Source organism: Esox lucius, chromosome 15, assembly GCF_011004845.1.
Source record: "Esox lucius isolate fEsoLuc1 chromosome 15, fEsoLuc1.pri, whole genome shotgun sequence".
NCBI lineage: Eukaryota > Metazoa > Chordata > Actinopteri > Esociformes > Esocidae > Esox > Esox lucius.
In genome coordinates, this window is record NC_047583.1 from 20153814 (window position 1) to 20170933 (window position 17120).

Below are 17120 nucleotides of genomic sequence, written 5' to 3' on the forward strand. Positions count from 1 at the left end.
TTACAACATTTTTGTTGGTAACCTAACTGATTACATTTACTGTTACATGTAACTGATTAGATCTAATCCGTTACTCCCCAACTGTATATATATATATATATATATATATATATATATATATATATATATATATATATATATCTACTTGCAGATCAATATCTGCCTATTGATCTGCAAGTAGAAATCCAATAGACTACAGAATACAGAAAAAGACAGTGCTTTCCATAAGTATTTAGACAATGACACAGGTTTCTTTAGTATGGGCTCTGTACTATACCGTTTTGGAAATTAAACACTGACTAAGACACAGTGAACTGTGTAGGAAATATAAACCAAAAGTACTTGGACACACATAAATAAAGTTGTCCTGATTAATACTTGGTGTTGCCAATCCTTTGTGTTCGATGACTGCTTGAAGCCCGTCACCCATCGACATTATCATACAAGGAATGGCGATGCCCTGCCAGGCCTGTCCTGTTGAATTCAATTTTGCCTCTTTAGAAAGTGGAAAGCATGTTCAATTGGATTCAGGTTGGGTGATTTACTTGGCCAGTCAACAACATTAAAATGTTTGACCCTAGAAAACCCCTTGCTTGTTTTATAGCAGTATGTTTAGGGTCATTCTTCGTCTGAGCTTTGTATCTGAACAGACAAGATGTTTCTTCTTCAGAATTCCTCCTACTGCTGGTGTTGCATTTGTGGGGAACATTTTGTTGTTGGTAGACTATTGTAGATGTTTACTGTAGACTCCCTTTTCTATTTCGTTTACTGTAGCCTCCTTTAAGTTTTAAACTACTCAGGAGGATATGTTTGCTATGAAGGAATACAATGTAAAAGATTTTAGAAAATAATTACAAAATAAAATCTTCTGGTGCAGCTAAAATTATTGGTAAGAGGAAGTTTCCTCTGGTTCTGAGTGAATTTGCATGTCCCCTATTTATTGTTAAGATTAAGATCAGTGGAAATGTGGATTGGCTATGATCTGTTTACCCTTCCCCTTACAAAGAGGAACTACAGCCCCACAATTTGAAGTTATTATGTGTTGCACTTTGGCGCCCTCTGGTGGATATCATTAAGAAACAAATCTACGAGTTAATTTATATTAATTCAGTATTTACGTTATTTTTTATTACTGTAGGAGAGACTCGTTAATATGTATTTTATATTTGAAGGTCTACACTTTAAAATGTATGTCAGAAGTGGGATTCGAACCCACGCCTCCAGGGGAGACTGCGACCTGAACGCAGCGCCTTAGACCGCTCGGCCATCCTGACAGTTACAACCCACAGCCCTTGCTTTAATATTTATTCTTTATAATAACAATATGGTGGGCATTTCCATATATTATAAGAGCGGAATTACATGCACGTTATGATAAAAAAAATCGATTATGTATGTGTTTGTGTACTGAGAGATATTGTTGGCCAACTAGAGGCGCACTACGTAGCTAATGATAAAATTACACCAAAGATGGTGGATCAATATTAAGATGGCCGGCTTAACGTTTACCGTTTTTTTCCAATCAAGTTTACGGTTTTTTATTTCTCCAAGGACTTATTCAGTCGGCGTTTCCTCTCTCGTGAAAGGGAACACCGGCCGTGTCCTGGCCCCAGACCAAAAACATTGCCCAGTGAAATTACTCGCTCTGGGACATCCCATTCGCAGACCGGGGGCAATATAAGTAGTTGCACGTCTCGGCTTCCTCTTCCTTCAATAATCACACTTCGCCTGTCGGAGGTATAGCGGAAGGGTGGCGACCTATAGCTTGTCAACACGTTGTGTGTGCTAGTTCCAGGGCCAGAGATCATCTCTCCTAATAGGTCAACTCTCAAGCGCTTTCACACCCGATCTGACATTTCTGTACGCATTACTGGTGCGAAAAATACTGAATGTAAGTGTATTGCATGAATTTGACAGTTGCTAGCTTTCTTCGATCAGAACCTGAGGAGCATTAAAGGGAATGAAACGTCATAACAATTATTTCCTCTACTGTACTGCTCAGGTACTGAAAAGGCTACAGTACAGGTACCACCAAACAGTTTCTATTGGCAAAATATGTCACCAGTAATACTGCCACCACTTAGGCATGGCCGTTTGGGATTCCTTTGGATAATGCTGTTTTAGTGGGATCGAGTTGCGTGTCCAACTAGACTTGTTTCTCGACTTCCGCAAGTTGTATTGGTAGTAGAACTATAGCTAGTTTCAGCAGGCTATCGCTTTCTTCCAGTTGTGTGTTAAAACCAGTCTTAGAACAGCTTTCATTATTAAAAAACCTACCAGAGGTAGTTACTAGCTGTACCTACATGAGGTATAAATAATTGTTTTACTGAAAGTAATAGACATTTTTATACATTACTTTAATTTGTACTAATGGTACGGTATATCTGTTTGCACATTGTTGACTGGCTATAACAGATCATTAAATGTTAAAAAAAAATCTTTATGCAATTGCACGCTTTCAGATTGATGCTATGGCCTGTTGTCCACCCCCCAATTTTTCATGGGTCGAGCCTAAGAAATTGGCTGGATTGGCATGTCCTCAACTGACTGCCCACTACCAGTACCTACTGGACAATGGCATTCAACATCTGGTGTGTTTGTGTGAGAGAAAACCTCCGAACTATGATACTGTCCCTGGAGTGAAACTACACCACATTAATATAACTGACTTCAGCCCACCAACTCCAGAGCAAATTCAGAGGTTTCTGTCCATAGTGGAGCAAGCAAATGCCAAAAGTGAGGTAAGTATCCACTAACCATAACCCATTATTCATTCAAAACATCAAAGAGGACAAAATGAACATGGAATGCTTGACAAGATTGAATCATTAACACAATCTAATTATTGTCAATCAGTGTAGTCTTTTTTCTCATGTATTAAAGAAATGCCAATGTTGTTTCTGCTGTAGGGTGTAGCTGTCCACTGTATGCATGGGCATGGCAGGACAGGGACAATGCTGGCCTGCTATCTGGTGAAAACTAGGAAAATGTCAGGCATTGATGCCATCAAGGAGATCAGAAGAATACGTCACGGCTCAATAGAGACTCAAGAACAAGAAAAGGCAGTGGTGCAGTTCTACCAGCGCACAAAATAACTTATGTTAAAATCGTTCAGGTTTAAGTCATTTTTAAACTTGCTATAATAGTGTACACTGATCCTAAATGGCACACTTTGTTGCCAAAAGTAGTGGCCAAATGTAAATGTATTGTAGCTTTATAGATTGAAATAGTCAGTGCTTCATAATTCCTAATAAAGCCTTTGATTGTGTTTTTTTCCAGCATTTCACCATTTTTCCCTTAAGGAATTTTAGAATAGCTTCAAATAAGGTATTTCTCATTTTGGCTTACCCCAGATCTGTGTTTTAATAACCGTAGAAACCTTGCAAGGACAAGGCGACATTTGTCAACATGTTTGCTACAACTAACTCTGCATAAAATCTTTGCTTATTTTGAGCCAATATTGATTAAAGTCAACATTTCCTGTAGATATTTACACAATTATCAAAACAGCGAGAAGGTGTATGCCTACACGAAACACAGACCTTATTTGAAGTGATACTAAAAGTCCCCTATGGAAGATAGGAATTGTATAAGAATGCAGATATATTTTTTCAGTTTTGCCACAAGATTTTATGGGGATTATGACTCTTAATACTATTTCAGTCAATTCTGCTTGAAGTAACAATGTCATGGTTCAAATTACTGTATGCTTAAGGAGTCACCCCTAAAAATGGTGGCCTATATTTAATATAAGTAGGGTGTCCTGAGTTGAAAAGGAATTGTACATTAAATCTGTTATGTAAAACTTGACAGTTGTTTATACATTTAGCAAAACCAAACAACCAAAGTGTGATGTATTACAATTATCCTATGTATATTTAGAAAAACATTGCTAGTAGTCATTGCTAGTAAAAAAAAGACAGATCCATGCAGATCAACAGTTTAGATGAAAAGATTAATTAGGAAAAATTAAAGGAAACATCTAAAAATCACAAAGATAACCCTCATTTTAGTACAGAAATAAATTCTAATATTTTGTTAACTGCAGCTTATAAAATGTTGAGCCTTGAGCAACTTGATGCGACTATTAAGGCCATCTTCTCGGGATCTTCTTTTTCACAAGTCTTTAACTTTGGAGGTGTTTGATCCAGGGGAGAAGATACGTTGGCGCTCCTTAAATGTGAGGTTCTCTGGGGCTTCATCACATCTGACATTGTTTTCTTCCTGGCCTCTGCAACCAATCAATACTTGTAAATTACTATCTATGCTCCTAATCAAGCTCTATTACCAATGAAGTAATTCTACTTTTGGTGTAACCTGACCGGGGTAGTTTGTTGAGGGGGAAAATGTACCTATATTGTTCAAACTTACTCTTTCAGACACTTTTTCTGAAAATTGTCACCGAGTTCATCATATCCTTTAACACTTCCTTCTGTCGATGTGTCCCTATCTTCATCATCATCTCCATTCTCTTGGAACTCCTGCAGTCGTTTTTGAAACTGCCACTCAAGATTGAGTTTCCGAAGCCTTTCGGTGTCCTCTGGTGTGAGCTGGGTGTTACTCTGCAGATCACAGACCTCCCTTTCTAACAGGCCGACCACCTCAGTGGAGGAAAGGAAGCCAACAAAAAATGGGATTTGCATCTTAGAACAGACTGACAACTCCACCTTTTTTTTTTTTTTTCTTCAATGTAATGGACAATTTCATTCATTACACTCCATTTGAATGGAAATTCATGTGATATCTTACAAAACAAATTCAATAAAACGTAACACAGAACGTGAGCAAAACATTAAGCTGTGAACAATTCTGTTACCTGTAGTCTCAGCTGCTTCTGCTGCTTTTCCAGGGCATCCCTCTTCCAAGGGTCTGGAGATAGAACATTGTTGCCTTCTGATGGTTGCTCTTTATTCATGCTGAAGTACTGGTCCTGAATTGAACAATTGGCTATTGTTTTATTTCATATTTCAAGTGTATGCCTTTCATTTCTTTCATTATTCATACATACATGTTTCTATTTTCGGTGTATGTATTAGATAGTTTACTTTTAAACATAAGAAGTGATCCCCTACCTGGTGTGCTGGGGTGGTCCCTGGTTGCGGTCTATGCAGGGATGTGTCTTTGGACAGGGTTGGAAAAAGTTGGTACTTGGCAGGCTGCTCTGTACTCAAGGCTTTTTGTTGTTGGGTTTGCGCTGCTGATGTAGGTGGTGGCTGAAGTTTTCTCGTGGACACGCCAGATAAAATAGGACATGTAGTATGGTGAAGCAGAGATGTCAGTTGAGGATGAGACCCCGGGTTGCCCAGAAGGCTGTGCGTCTGACCTTTACCCTCATGGCTCTGGTTCGGCTTTATGCCCATTAAAGTTGGAGTGTGTTGAAAGGTAATCATTGGAGCACGTGGCTGGCTGTGTGCAGGTTGTGTAACAGGCATGTCTATGCGTATCGGCTGGATGGTGGAGGAGGGGCTGTTTGACATAGGTGTTTTCCAATAGCCAGAGCCTGTGCTGTGGATGCTCTGTGATGTCTTAGTGGAGAGACGGACAGTGCAGTTTGAATGGATGTTGTGTGTAGAGACGCAAGGTTTCATAGGGAATGAGGAGTAATATCTCCAGAGCTGGTTCTCTTTGGGTGCATTATGTTTTGTGTCCAGTAGGGGGTGGTCATTCTCTGTGCACAGGTTCTCCTGTGACAAGGCCTGTCGCTATGGAAGGAAGTATTGAGTCATTTCTTTAATTGTGAAAGTGTATGGTTAACAAATACAATTGAACAAGAAATGGTTTGTTAAATATTAGATTAGTAACGCAAAGGACAAGATGTAGCTACAGTACCATCAAGGTTCTCTTGTTGGAGACCTGTCCATTTAGATTGAACGAAACCCGGGGCCTCTGAGGTGGGAGATCAAATGCTACTGTCCTTTTGTCCTGAGATTTAGGGGCCGGTAGAGTCAGGTATTCCCTGTTGTTCATCTAAGGGGGCACCAAAAGAAAGGTCCTGTGTGTTTTTACACCATTACAGATTTACTGTAGACAGATAACCCATGCTTGATAACACATGCTGTATACAACCCATGTATTGTGAATGAGTAACTTACATCCGAGCCATGCAAATTGCTGGTAGAGGCTGCAGTGATTTTATTGTCTGTTGTGATAAATGGATCGACTGGTTCTCCTTCATCCAAGGTATTGTCTAGAATAAACAAGGAATTAGACAGAATTACAGAAAGGTCCTGGAAATATCTCTTGAAAGGTAGTTTCACAAAACTGAGCCAAGGAAATCCAACATGTACCGGTTGTATGTATACTATAGTTGCTGGGACTGTGCTGAGAAGGACACCTTACACCACTAGCCTGTTGTATTTGTTGACCTATGTGATTTTTTTTTTGAAGAAGAAGTCTGTGTTGGAACAGAGCAGTAGTGTAAAAAGGGTGTTAATTAACTTCAGAAACAACTTAACATGTCTTGTGATTTTCTTTTTCCTTCTCATATAGGTTTTTGTTCTCAGTTTGACCATTTTGTATTGTCTTATCTGTATGTGTGTGTATGTATATACAGTATCTCACAAAAGTGAGTACACCCCTCACATTTTTGTAAATGTATGATTATATCTGTTCATGTGACCACACTGAAGAAATGACACTTAGCTACAATGTAATGAGTGTACAGCTTGTATAACAGTGAAAAATTGCTCTCCCCTGAAAATAACACAACACACAGTCATTAATGTCTTAACCACTGGCACAAGTGAAAATGTCAAAATTTGTCAGAAAGAGTCAATATTTTGTGTGGCCATCATGATTTGAGCACTGCCTGTTCACAGGTTGCCACTGGAGTGCTCTTCCACTCCTCCATGACGACATCACAGAGCTGGTGGATGTTAGAGACCTTGTGCTCCTCCACCTTCCGTTTGAGGATACCCCACAGATGCTCAATAGGGTTTAGGTCTGGAGACATGCTCGGACAGTCCATCACCTTTACCCTCAGCTTCTTTAGCAAGGCAGTGGTCGTCTTGGAGGTGTTTATCAATTTAACACACCTGCTCCCCATTCACACCTGAGACCTTGTAATACTAACGAGTCACATGACACCGGGGAGGGAAAATGGCAGTGGGGAGAACAAATACTTATGTAATGCAATAAAATGCAAATTAATTATACACACACATACAGTGTGATTTTCTGGATTTTTGTAATTATAGACATCTACATGCTTTGTAAGTAGGAAAACCTGCAAAATCGGCAGTGTATCAAATACTTGTTCTCCCCACTGTATATATGTATGTATATGTATGTGTGTATGTGTATATGTAAATATATATGTGTGTGTGTGTGTGTGTGTGTATGTATGTATGTATGTGTGTGTGTATATATATATATATATAAATAAAACATTTGAAACAACACCATTTTTAGACTCACTGATTATGTTGGGGTTGGAGCGGTACAGCTGCCTGTTCTTCAGCAGGGTGTATTCTTTCTGTCTCCTGTCACCTCCATGGTGGTTAATTCCCCATGAGCCTGTGGGTCCAGAGCTACTTTCTAAGTCATCATACAGGATCAGGGCCTTTGTTCTTGGGTTCAGACAAGCTGCTGCAAGCAGGGCCATTCCATCCAATTCTGGAGGAATCATGAAAAAGTTGGTTGGTGGCAAAGAGTCTCGGAGCCAGGTTCAGTCAGAGATGAATGAGGAAAATCAACAGTAGAACTGAGAATTACTAGGTTCTGATGTGAAACAAGGCCAAAGCAGAGGAGAACTTTGACTGTACCAGTGAGAACGTCCTATACCTGTATTTTCTACTGAAGGTGGTTCATCTAGAAGGGCAGCCAAACCATGGTATGTTGCCGCCTGCTTGGCAACCTGTAGAGTCACAACTGGCCCAGTGTGCATCATTATGGATGCTGCCCTACAACCAAGACAATACCACACAAACCACCTATGAAACCATTGTGCTTTCTTCCCCCCCGCAATAACTATACAGTACCAGTCAAAGGTATTGGACACATCTACTCTACTCTATTCAAGGGTATTTCTTTAGTTTATCAGTTAATCAGATTGAAGAATGTTAGTGAAGACACCAAATAAAAGAAGTACCTTTCCTGTGAGTATCCTACCAGGGCGGTGTCCATCCACACACAGCAACAGATCTCCAGCAGCCACCTTGCCATCCTGTACAACACAACGGAAGCATGTGAACAAGGATTATTTAAGTGCTTCCATATGATATTGCATACTGTAACAACATTTCACATACTTTATTTGAATTTTCCCTCCAGTTTTCTAACCAATTTCTGCTGGTCCTCCCTTGACAATAGACTTGATGTAAATTCCAAGGTTTTCTTGTCCTGCTCCCTGTAGTAGGGGTCAGAAATCATATGTGCTACTGTGTGTGTATGGACAAATTAATTATCTAATGAATAATGTACTTCGTTATCAAGTTGGTACCTTGGCCGCCACAATGCTGATCCCCATTCCGCTGTTCAAGGGTTTCCTCAGTATTATTTTCCTAACCTCAGGTTCTGTATGCTGTGGCTATTGAAAAATCAATTGGATTACAATAAGAAAGTTGAAAAGGTATATAGGACTATATTATTGGATATGGTTAAAAAAAAAAGTGTACCGAGTTTGTATCCTGTATAAAGGAACTATTTGCTCTGTTGAAAAAGATGTTCCAAGAACCGCCAGCGTGAGGGTGAGAGATCAGAGTGCAGAGGCCTATGGGAAGAGAGAACATGCTCATAGCCAGTGACTATACACAGCAGGGTAGGCTCAACATGGATCCTAAGTGATGTCCCAGCTTTGTGCTGCCATCGGTAGGACTACTAGGCCCATTGACTACAACTGGATGAAACTATCAACATCTAAAACAATCTGTACATAATTAAACTATCAACATCTAAAACCATCTGTACATAATGCTTATTTTTAAAACACACATCATTTTATAAAAATTTCCGACAACTTCTGTTTCTTCATGGGGCAGAGAATACATTTACACTTTTCATATATATATATATATATATATATATATATATATATATATTATTTTTTTACAATTTGTCATGGGTTTGAAAATAATTTACTGTTTCAAAACAAATGATCTGCAGCTCTACTCATTTTGTCTTTATATGTACTTTATATATAATTACAGTACTTGTAAACAGTTCTTACATTGCTTAGTTGCTAGAGCAAGCACTGATAATACACAGACCTTGTAACAATATAGTCTTTATCCTGAATCCTCGGCAAATGTTTAATACCAGTTTTTATACTGAAACAAATTATTGAAAAATTCTAACATGTCTGTACTGTTTTCTGAACTTTAACATTATAATACATATACAGTGGTGACAACAATATTTGATACACTGCCGATTTTGCAGGTTTTCCTACTTACAAAGCATGTAGAGGTCTGTAATATTTATCATAGGTACACTTCAACTGTGAGAGACGTAATACATTTTTAAAAATCCAGAAAATCACATTGTATGATTTTTTTATAATTAATTTGCATTTTATTGCATGACATAAGTATTTGATCACCTACCACCAGTAAGAATTCCGGCTCTCACAGACCTGTTTTTCTTTAAGATGCCCTCCTGTTCTCCACTCATTACCTGTATTAACTGCACCTGTTTGAACTTGTTACCTGTATAAAAGACACCTGTCCACACACTCAATCAAACAGACTCCAACCTCTCCATGATGGCCAAGACCAGAGAGCTGTGTAAGGACATCAGTGATAGAATTGTCGACCTGCACAAGGCTGGGATGGGCTACAGCACAATAGGCAAGCAGCTTGGTGAGAAGGCAACAACTGTTTGCGCAATTATTACAAAATGGAAGAAGTTCAAGATGACGGTCAATCTCCCTCAGTCTGGGGCTCCATGCAAGATCTCACCTCGTGGGGCATCAGTGATCATGAGGAAGGTGAGGGATGAGCCCAGAACTACAAGGCACGACCTGGTCAATGACCTGAACAGAGCTGGGACCACAGTTTCAAAGAAAACCATTAGTAACACACTACGCCATCATGGAATAAAATCCTGCAGCGCATGCAAGGTCCCCCTGCTCAAGCCAGCGCATGTCCAGGCCGTCTGAAATTTGCCAATGACCATCTGGACGATCCAGAGGAGGAATGGGAGAAGGTCATGTGGTCTGATGAGACAAAAATTTTGCTTTTTGATTTATACTCCACTCGCCGTGTTTGGAGGAAGAAGAAGGATGAGTACAACCCCAAGAACACCATCCCAACCGTGAAGCATGGAAGTGGAAACATCATTCTTTGGGGATGCTTTTCTGCAAAGGGGACAGGACGACTGCACCGTATTGAGGGGAGGATGGATGGGGCCATGTATCGCGTGATCTTGGCCAACAACCTCCTTCCCTCAGTAAGAGCATTGAAGATGGGTCGTGGCTGGGTCTTCCAGCATGACAACTACCTGAAACACACAGCCAGGGCAACTAAGGAGTGGCTCTGTAAGAAGCATCTCAAGGTCCTGTAGTGGCCTAGCCAGTCTCCAGACCTGAACCCAATAGAAAATCTTTAGAGGGAGCAGAAAGTCCGTATTGCCCAGCGACAGCCCCGAAACCTGAAGGATCTGGAGAAGGTCTGTTTTTGCAAACAAAGGTTTCTGTACCAAATATTAAGTTCTGCTTTTCTGATGTATCAAATACTTATGTCATGCAATAAAATGCAAATTAATTACTTAAAAATCATACAATGTGATTTCCTGGATTTTTGTTTTAGATTCCGTCACTCACAGTTGAAGTGTACCTATGATAAAAATTACAGACTTTTACATGTTTGTAAGTGGGAAAACCTGCCGATTTTGCAGGTTATCAGATACTTGTTCTCCCCACTGTGTTCTATATTTAAAGCTCTTAACTACATTACCTTTGCGGCAGATAGGTTCCAGGAAGTCTCTGAAGCCCTGTGGGATGCCTCTGACCGTGTCACAGGAGTAACCTTCTTCAGGTAGCAGGAAGGGCAGGCGGAGGTCTGGCCCCTCCTCCAGCTGTATGTCCCGCCCTTCACTACGCACCACCTCATCAGCACTGGACTCTGCAGCAGTCACCACTCTGTCAATCAAACCCTGGAAGACAGAGTTAGTGGTAGAAAGAGGAGGAAGAATAGATTAATTTTTTTGGATTAGTCTTGGTATACTAGTAAATGCTTATGAATTAAAATGCTAATAATTGTTCTAAAAGTGTATGAGTTAAGGCCTTGGCTGGTACCCACCGGGTGAATCCTGGGCTCATTGGTTGCATAGAGGTAGCTGGTCATCAATACTCGAAGCTGCAAGGAGTTCAACTTGAAGCATGTATTCTGGATGTTTTGCACATCTTCCATAGAGTACTTGTTCATGGTCAACAACATTGTTGCCTGGAAAAAAAACATGGATCATATCAATTCTTTACTGTTCTGAACATGGAGGGTCTGGTATATTGAAAAACTGTTTCTGAATCTTAACTACAGATTCTACATTTCCTGAAGAAAAGCGAGTTTGCTTCAGGTGTCAAAATCGACATAAATAAATTGTGAATTACCTGTACAATGCGACTGAGGTGGCAGTCAGCGGCTAGTTCCAAACCCTGCTTCTCTGCCCAGTCTTCCACCAGGCTAAGCCTCTGTCGTAGGGTAGCCCCCCAGTAGTGGGACCTTAGGCCCAGGGAGCAGGCCTCTCCCAGGGGGCTGGTGCTCAGCAGCCTGGTAAATCATATCATACTTGATTTAAAGTGCATTTAAAATCAAAATGCATTGGACAGTAACATAATTAAATTTAGTAGATAACAAATAAGGAAATTTAAATAGATAAATAAAATGACAAAAACACCAAATATCTTTCAATCAATTAGGAAATAGGTTTAGGTTTTTGAAAAGTAATAAAAAATAAATAAATTGTCTGTCCTTAAATTGTTCTGTGCTCTTACCTGTTGAGGAGCCATGCACTTATGGAGTGGAAAAGCTGTGAGAATAGCTGGATGGTGAAAGCAGCATTGACTCGACAGCGGCGCAGCAGTGACATGGCACCTGTCAGGGTGTTTAGTACCCCCTCTGGTGGTGGGAAGATGAAGTGACATAAAATGTGTAACTTCAAAACAAATACTGAGAAATAAGCTTTACTACTGTGGATTTTCCTGCTGTTACAATGTTTTCACATTTACTTTATCATTACTTACACAAGTAAAGTTAGACTTTATGGTATATCTACTATTATAAATGGTTGTGTGTTTAGTGTGGTATTACTATTATTATAAATGGTTATGTGTTTAGTGTGGTATTAATATTATTATAAATGGTTATGCGTTTAGTGTGGTATTAATATTATTATACATGGTTATGTGTTTAGTGTGGTACTACTATTATTATAAATCGTTATGTGTTTAGTCTGGTATTACTATTATTATAAATGGTTATGTGTTTAGTCTGGTATTACTATTATTATAAATGGTTATGCGTTTACTGTCGTATTACTATTATTATAAATGGTTATGCGTTTAGTGTCGTATTACTATTATTATAAATGGTTATGCGTTTACTGTTGTATTACTATTATTATAAATGGTTATGTGTTTAGTGTCGTATTACTATTATTATAAATGGTTATGCTTTTAGTGTGGTATTACTATTATTATAAATGCTTATGTGTTTAGTCTGGTATTACTATTATTATAAATGGTTATGCGTTTACTGTCGTATTACTATTATTATAAATGGTTATGCGTTTAGTGTCGTATTACTATTATTATAAATGGTTATGCGTTTAGTGTGGTATTACTATTATTATTAATGGTTATGCGTTTAGTGTCGTATTACTATTATTATAAATGGTTATGCGTTTAGTGTCGTATTACTATTATTATAAATGGTTATGCATTTACTGTTGTATTACTATTATTATAAATGGTTATGTGTTTAGTGTCGTATTACCATTATTATAAATGGTTATGCTTTTAGTGTGGTATTACTATTATTATAAATGGTTATGTGTTTAGTCTGGTATTACTATTATTATAAATGGTTATGCGTTTAGTGTCGTATTACTATTATTATAAATGGTTATGCGTTTAGTGTCGTATTACTATTATTATAAATGGTTATGCGTTTAGTGTGGTATTACTATTATTATAAATGGTTATGCGTTTAGTGTCGTATTACTATTATTATAAATGGTTATGTGTTTAGTGTTCACGTTGTACCCATTTCTGTAGCTGATGGACTCTGGACCTCTGGATCAATCAGGAATGCTGGCATGTGTCTGGTCAGATCAGTCAGCAGACACTGGATCAAACACCTTGACAAAGCAGGGTTTTAGACTCAAAAAATATGAAATCATGTGAAACTCCAAATATTACATGCAAATTGGATTGTGTTTACAGCACTAGGAGCACTCTGTGACATCATTCAATGAACTGGTGAAAAAGTAACATGGTTTAACCCATCGTAAAGTATGAAACCTTTATTCATCCAGATTGTATTTGCCTTGTATTTTTTTACACACCTGAGCAAAATGTATTTGCGAAGATATGGAGGGTTTTGTAATATCTTACTTGAAAGCTTTTTCCACCAGAATTTCCAGGTTCTCCTGAGCCTGAAGTGTGATGGGGCTCAGATCTCTGTCCTGCTTTAAGAAGTTCAAGAGTTCTGAGGCATTGGCCATCCAGAAGGCTACAGCACCAGCTAAGGAGTTCTGTTTCTGGCAGGACCAGGATAAAATACAGTAAGTACCTCTTATAAACCTTATTATGACACTTTATAAAGGTTCACAAGTGTTTTTATGAAATTACAAAGCATCATACCTTCAGGTTAGTGTTACCAAAACCATAATGAACCCACAAGCAGGTTAAAGCCCACTCTTTCCAGTTTACCTATATAATTCACATAGTGTTTTGTGTGATGGTGATGCCTGGCCTCACTTACCAGAATGACCACTTCTGTCATGACCACCATTTTGTTGACAGCAGCGGTGATTCTGTGTGTGTGCTCTAAGGGGAGATGACTATGCGCTGTGTCCTGATTGTGACTGTGGTGGCGGTGGAGCACATAGCGCCCGGCCATGTATAGCACATAGGCAGGGGTCAGCTTGAAGTGGACAGTGGAACTGTTGGTGTAGTTCATGACTGCAGAGAGGAAAGCGTCCTCTGCTGTAATGACAGGCGAATACCAGTAGGTGACAGCAGATTAACATAGGATGATGAAAAGACTGCTAACAAACATACTGGGTTATTGCTATGCTATATTACAGTGTACTATGTAAATAGTAAAAAAACAAAAACATAATAACTTACAATTTTCCCTGAATTTAATACCAACCGGAAGTGCCAGCTGTTCTGTTTTTGCCTGAGCTCTGTTGTGACATGAAGTAATAATTTTAGTTGTCCAGCTTATGTTCACATGTACAAAAGTCTCACAAAACAGTCACCACAAACAAACAATGTCACAGTAGTGGCCTAGACCAACTTAGGCCACAGAACATTAGGTCATTTCAAATAATTGTTTTTACCTTCCATTCCATGTTCCGTAATCCTGTTGGCTCTGCTTACAGACTATAGGCTTTATAATGCCTCCCTTCCTGGAACTTTCCGGGCATTCTGTTGTCTCAAGGTGAGAAACAGTATCCTTGTTGGTCGATGGTTTCTCCAGAACCACAGAAGCTGATATCTGCCTGCAGTGAAGAGTAGAAGTATTAGGTACCTGCATTCAGCTACATTGAATAATATCATTTTTTGTGGTGGATTCTGTTGCTCTGCTTTTAGTTTAGCTACTGAATGTACTGGATTTATAGGAAAACCTACCCATTCTCTTTCTTCATTGTCGGCTCAACCACAGTGGCCAGGTGGTTAAAAACATCTACAATCTTCTTCTCCTTCTTCTTCTCTTTCCTGGAAAGAGTCCTTTTGAAGTTCTGTATTATGCCTCCCTTCTCCTTTTTTTCTGGGCTGTTGTTCTGTATCCATGAGGGTCACATAACCACAGAGGGACATGACACCATTCTAAATCAAATCAAAACCCTTTGCTGGCTAAAATGCTTGCCTCACATTGACAATCAACCTGTGACGGGCATGAAAGTAAATTTGCTAAATAACAAATGTAATACGAAGTCAGTCACCTGTGTAATATTGTCCTTCATTTTCTTGAGTACGAAGCGACCCTCTCTGTTGTGGGTTTTCCAGTTCAGCTGCACAACCAAGGGCCTGTCACTCAAGTCCAGCTGACGTTCTGACGTGGTTACCAAGGGGGTAGTGGGATCGTCAGATGGTCAGTGTTATTTGTATTACTAAATAACACACTATCTTATTCACAGCTGGAGAATTGTTGGTGGCGTTGTGGTGTCAAGTGGAGGGAATGTCTTCAAGACAGGAGCTTTTATTACTCTCCTCAAAACCTATTCCCTAAATGAGGAGTGATCCCTTTACAGGCTTTTTTAATGTAATTTTATGACTGGGCAACCAGGACATTCGGAGCGATGGGTGACGCTGGAAGAATCCTATATCAATGACTATATCAACATCCCAAATCAAGGGTGGGGGTTGTCAAGGCTACACAAGGCTTAAGGTCAAATCAACCCCTAACTTGGGGTCAAATTGAAGCCCTAAAGCAACAAAAAACATGTGCTTGATTTGGCCTTTCATCACTCCCAGTGAGAACAGCATGTAGTGATTTTAGTGCTGAATAAGAGTAGAAAGTCTGTTACTTTATGCAGCTACCCCCAACATTCTGAATTTCTACCCTGTAACATCCAGAGAATATCATAATCAATGGTCAGGAAAGGGTTGTGTTTATTAGGCATCAAATGAAACAAAGCACAGGCAGGGAGGAACAACTTAGGCCCGCCCCACTTGGAAAGGCTCATTTTAGTTTTCCCTGCCAAAATACAGTATTTCTCCATGTTGTGCCATGCTGAGCACAGCCCAGGTGTGTTCTCGGAGGCGGTGAGTGTGACTTACCATGGTTGGGGTGGATCTCATACAGGTAATAAGGAGTGTTCAGCATTTTCATGTCAGGTCTGAATTTCTCAGACAGCGTCTCAACAACCTCGGCAGTGGTGGTGCCGCTGCTAATCCGCAGACACTTGGTGGCAACGTTACCCCCTGCACCGTCCTCCAGGTAGAACCGCATCACTCCGTGGAACAGTAAGTTCTGAACAGGCAATAGGTGATGGATGATACCTAATCTTTGACATGTATTGTAGAGTCAGTGGTACCTACAGCATTACATTCTTATACGCTTATATATTATAAGCTCGTGAGATTTGTCATGTTTGATTATATGTCATTCAATTAGATTACTGACAGCATATCCGAATTGGTTCACAGCAACTGATGTGCATATCACAATGTCAACTAAGGTGCACGTGTAGAAACAGGGAGATTCTGCACAGTACATTCTACAGATCGCATTTCTCAGGACCACTCACCTTGCACGGCGGACTGATCTCAAACAGGTCCAGTCGGTTGTTGTTCCAATTTTGGATCATGTCAGCTAACCTCTGCCACTCTTCATTACCCTCCATGACCAGTCAACAAAATAAATACAAAAAATCTGTCTTGTGTGTACAAAATAATCCTTTTCGGCGACAACCTTCAATCAGTGCACTACTGGGCATCACTTGTAACAATGACAGGAGAGCAAATCCAAAGTAATCTCTTGTATCTCATGTGATCTCCTCACTGTAGCTCCTATGTAGACTGCTGTGCTTTGAATACCCATGCATAATAAAGCTACTTTCTTCTGCGACCCCAGGGTTCCCACACATTAGTGACAGGCTGTGACACCCTTTGTAATGTATGAGAGAGACACCAATAGACTGGCCTCTTAACTGAATTTACATATCTGCAACCCAGATAATAAGACATATTTAATTTCCTGTGAACAGCATTATACAACATAACCAATAGCAGCATCATCACCAAGTCCATAGGCTCATAATTACTGTTTTTAATGGACATGTTGATGGTTCCCTGGTGAAGTAGTTTTGGTCATCTGTTTTACGGTCTGGGCCTGCAGGGCGTAGGATACCAGAGATTTCTGGAACGCTCAGAGAAAAGCCTCAAAGTTTGTGCATAGTATTTTTTAATTAAATAATGATATTCAGTCAAAGTTAAAGAGACAATGAAATTC

At 39.5% G+C, this 17120-nt stretch overlaps 3 protein-coding genes and 1 non-coding gene across 6 annotated transcripts; 1 reads left to right on the top strand and 3 right to left on the bottom strand.

Annotated features, from left to right (window-relative positions):
• Positions 1-1191: 1191 nt before the first annotated feature.
• On the bottom strand, positions 1192-1274 carry trnal-cag. Its single transcript has one exon. It is a non-coding gene; the product is annotated as a tRNA-Leu (tRNA).
• Positions 1275-1705: 431 nt separating this feature from the next.
• On the top strand, positions 1706-3264 carry dusp23b (dual specificity phosphatase 23b). The gene is given in 3 exon segments (NM_001303927.1): positions 1706-1891; positions 2463-2741; positions 2910-3264. Coding segments are annotated over 2 exon segments (456 nt in total). The 5' UTR covers positions 1706-1891; positions 2463-2471; the 3' UTR covers positions 3096-3264.
• Positions 3265-4116: 852 nt separating this feature from the next.
• LOC117592811 (afadin-like) lies at positions 4117-8163 on the bottom strand. Its single transcript, XM_034297435.1, has 9 exons — positions 8090-8163; positions 7783-7901; positions 7417-7614; positions 6093-6187; positions 5830-5967; positions 5073-5702; positions 4817-4930; positions 4372-4601; positions 4117-4231 (listed from the first exon to the last, which is right to left on the bottom strand). The coding sequence occupies exons 1-9, from the start codon at positions 8161-8163 to the stop codon at positions 4117-4119; spliced, it is 1713 nt and encodes a 570-aa protein (XP_034153326.1).
• A 95-nt stretch (positions 8164-8258) lies between these two features.
• On the bottom strand, positions 8259-16929 carry LOC105015458 (afadin). Of its 3 annotated transcripts, none has more exons than XM_034297359.1 (16): positions 16417-16929; positions 15947-16139; positions 15109-15218; positions 14795-14946; positions 14503-14664; positions 14288-14346; positions 13920-14143; positions 13550-13620; positions 13199-13293; positions 11930-12053; positions 11546-11705; positions 11238-11381; positions 10893-11091; positions 8616-8710; positions 8441-8527; positions 8259-8347 (listed from the first exon to the last, which is right to left on the bottom strand). In XM_034297359.1, the coding sequence occupies exons 1-16, from the start codon at positions 16510-16512 to the stop codon at positions 8276-8278; spliced, it is 2043 nt and encodes a 680-aa protein (XP_034153250.1). In that variant the 5' UTR covers positions 16513-16929; the 3' UTR covers positions 8259-8275. The 3 variants fall into 3 exon arrangements, with proteins under 3 accessions (XP_034153250.1, XP_034153249.1, XP_034153251.1); XM_034297358.1 differs by having other exon boundaries at positions 13550-13695; XM_034297360.1 differs by lacking the exon at positions 16417-16929 and having other exon boundaries at positions 13550-13695; positions 15109-15210; positions 15947-16050.
• Between the last annotated feature and the right edge of the window lie 191 nt (positions 16930-17120).

What these genes read in the sequence shown, in the direction of transcription:
- LOC117592811 (XM_034297435.1), bottom strand. Translation starts at nt 8,163, where the DNA reads ATGGCAAGGTGGCTGCTGGAGATCTGTTGCTGTGTGTGGATGGACACC. An exon ending in CCAACAAGAGAACCTTGATG is followed by an intron (nt 5,703 to 5,829) that starts GTACTGTAGCTA and finishes TTCCTTCCATAG; the next exon opens with CGACAGGCCTTGTCACAGGA. An exon ending in CAGAAAAAGTGTCTGAAAGA is followed by an intron (nt 4,232 to 4,371) that starts GTAAGTTTGAAC and finishes GATTGGTTGCAG; the next exon opens with AGGCCAGGAAGAAAACAATG.
- LOC105015458 (XM_034297358.1), bottom strand. Translation starts at nt 16,512, where the DNA reads ATGGAGGGTAATGAAGAGTGGCAGAGGTTAGCTGACATGATCCAAAAT. An exon ending in TGAAGGACAATATTACACAG is followed by an intron (nt 14,947 to 15,108) that starts GTGACTGACTTC and finishes TCATGGATACAG; the next exon opens with AACAACAGCCCAGAAAAAAA. An exon ending in GGAACCTATCTGCCGCAAAG is followed by an intron (nt 8,711 to 10,892) that starts GTAATGTAGTTA and finishes CTCTTCCCATAG; the next exon opens with GCCTCTGCACTCTGATCTCT.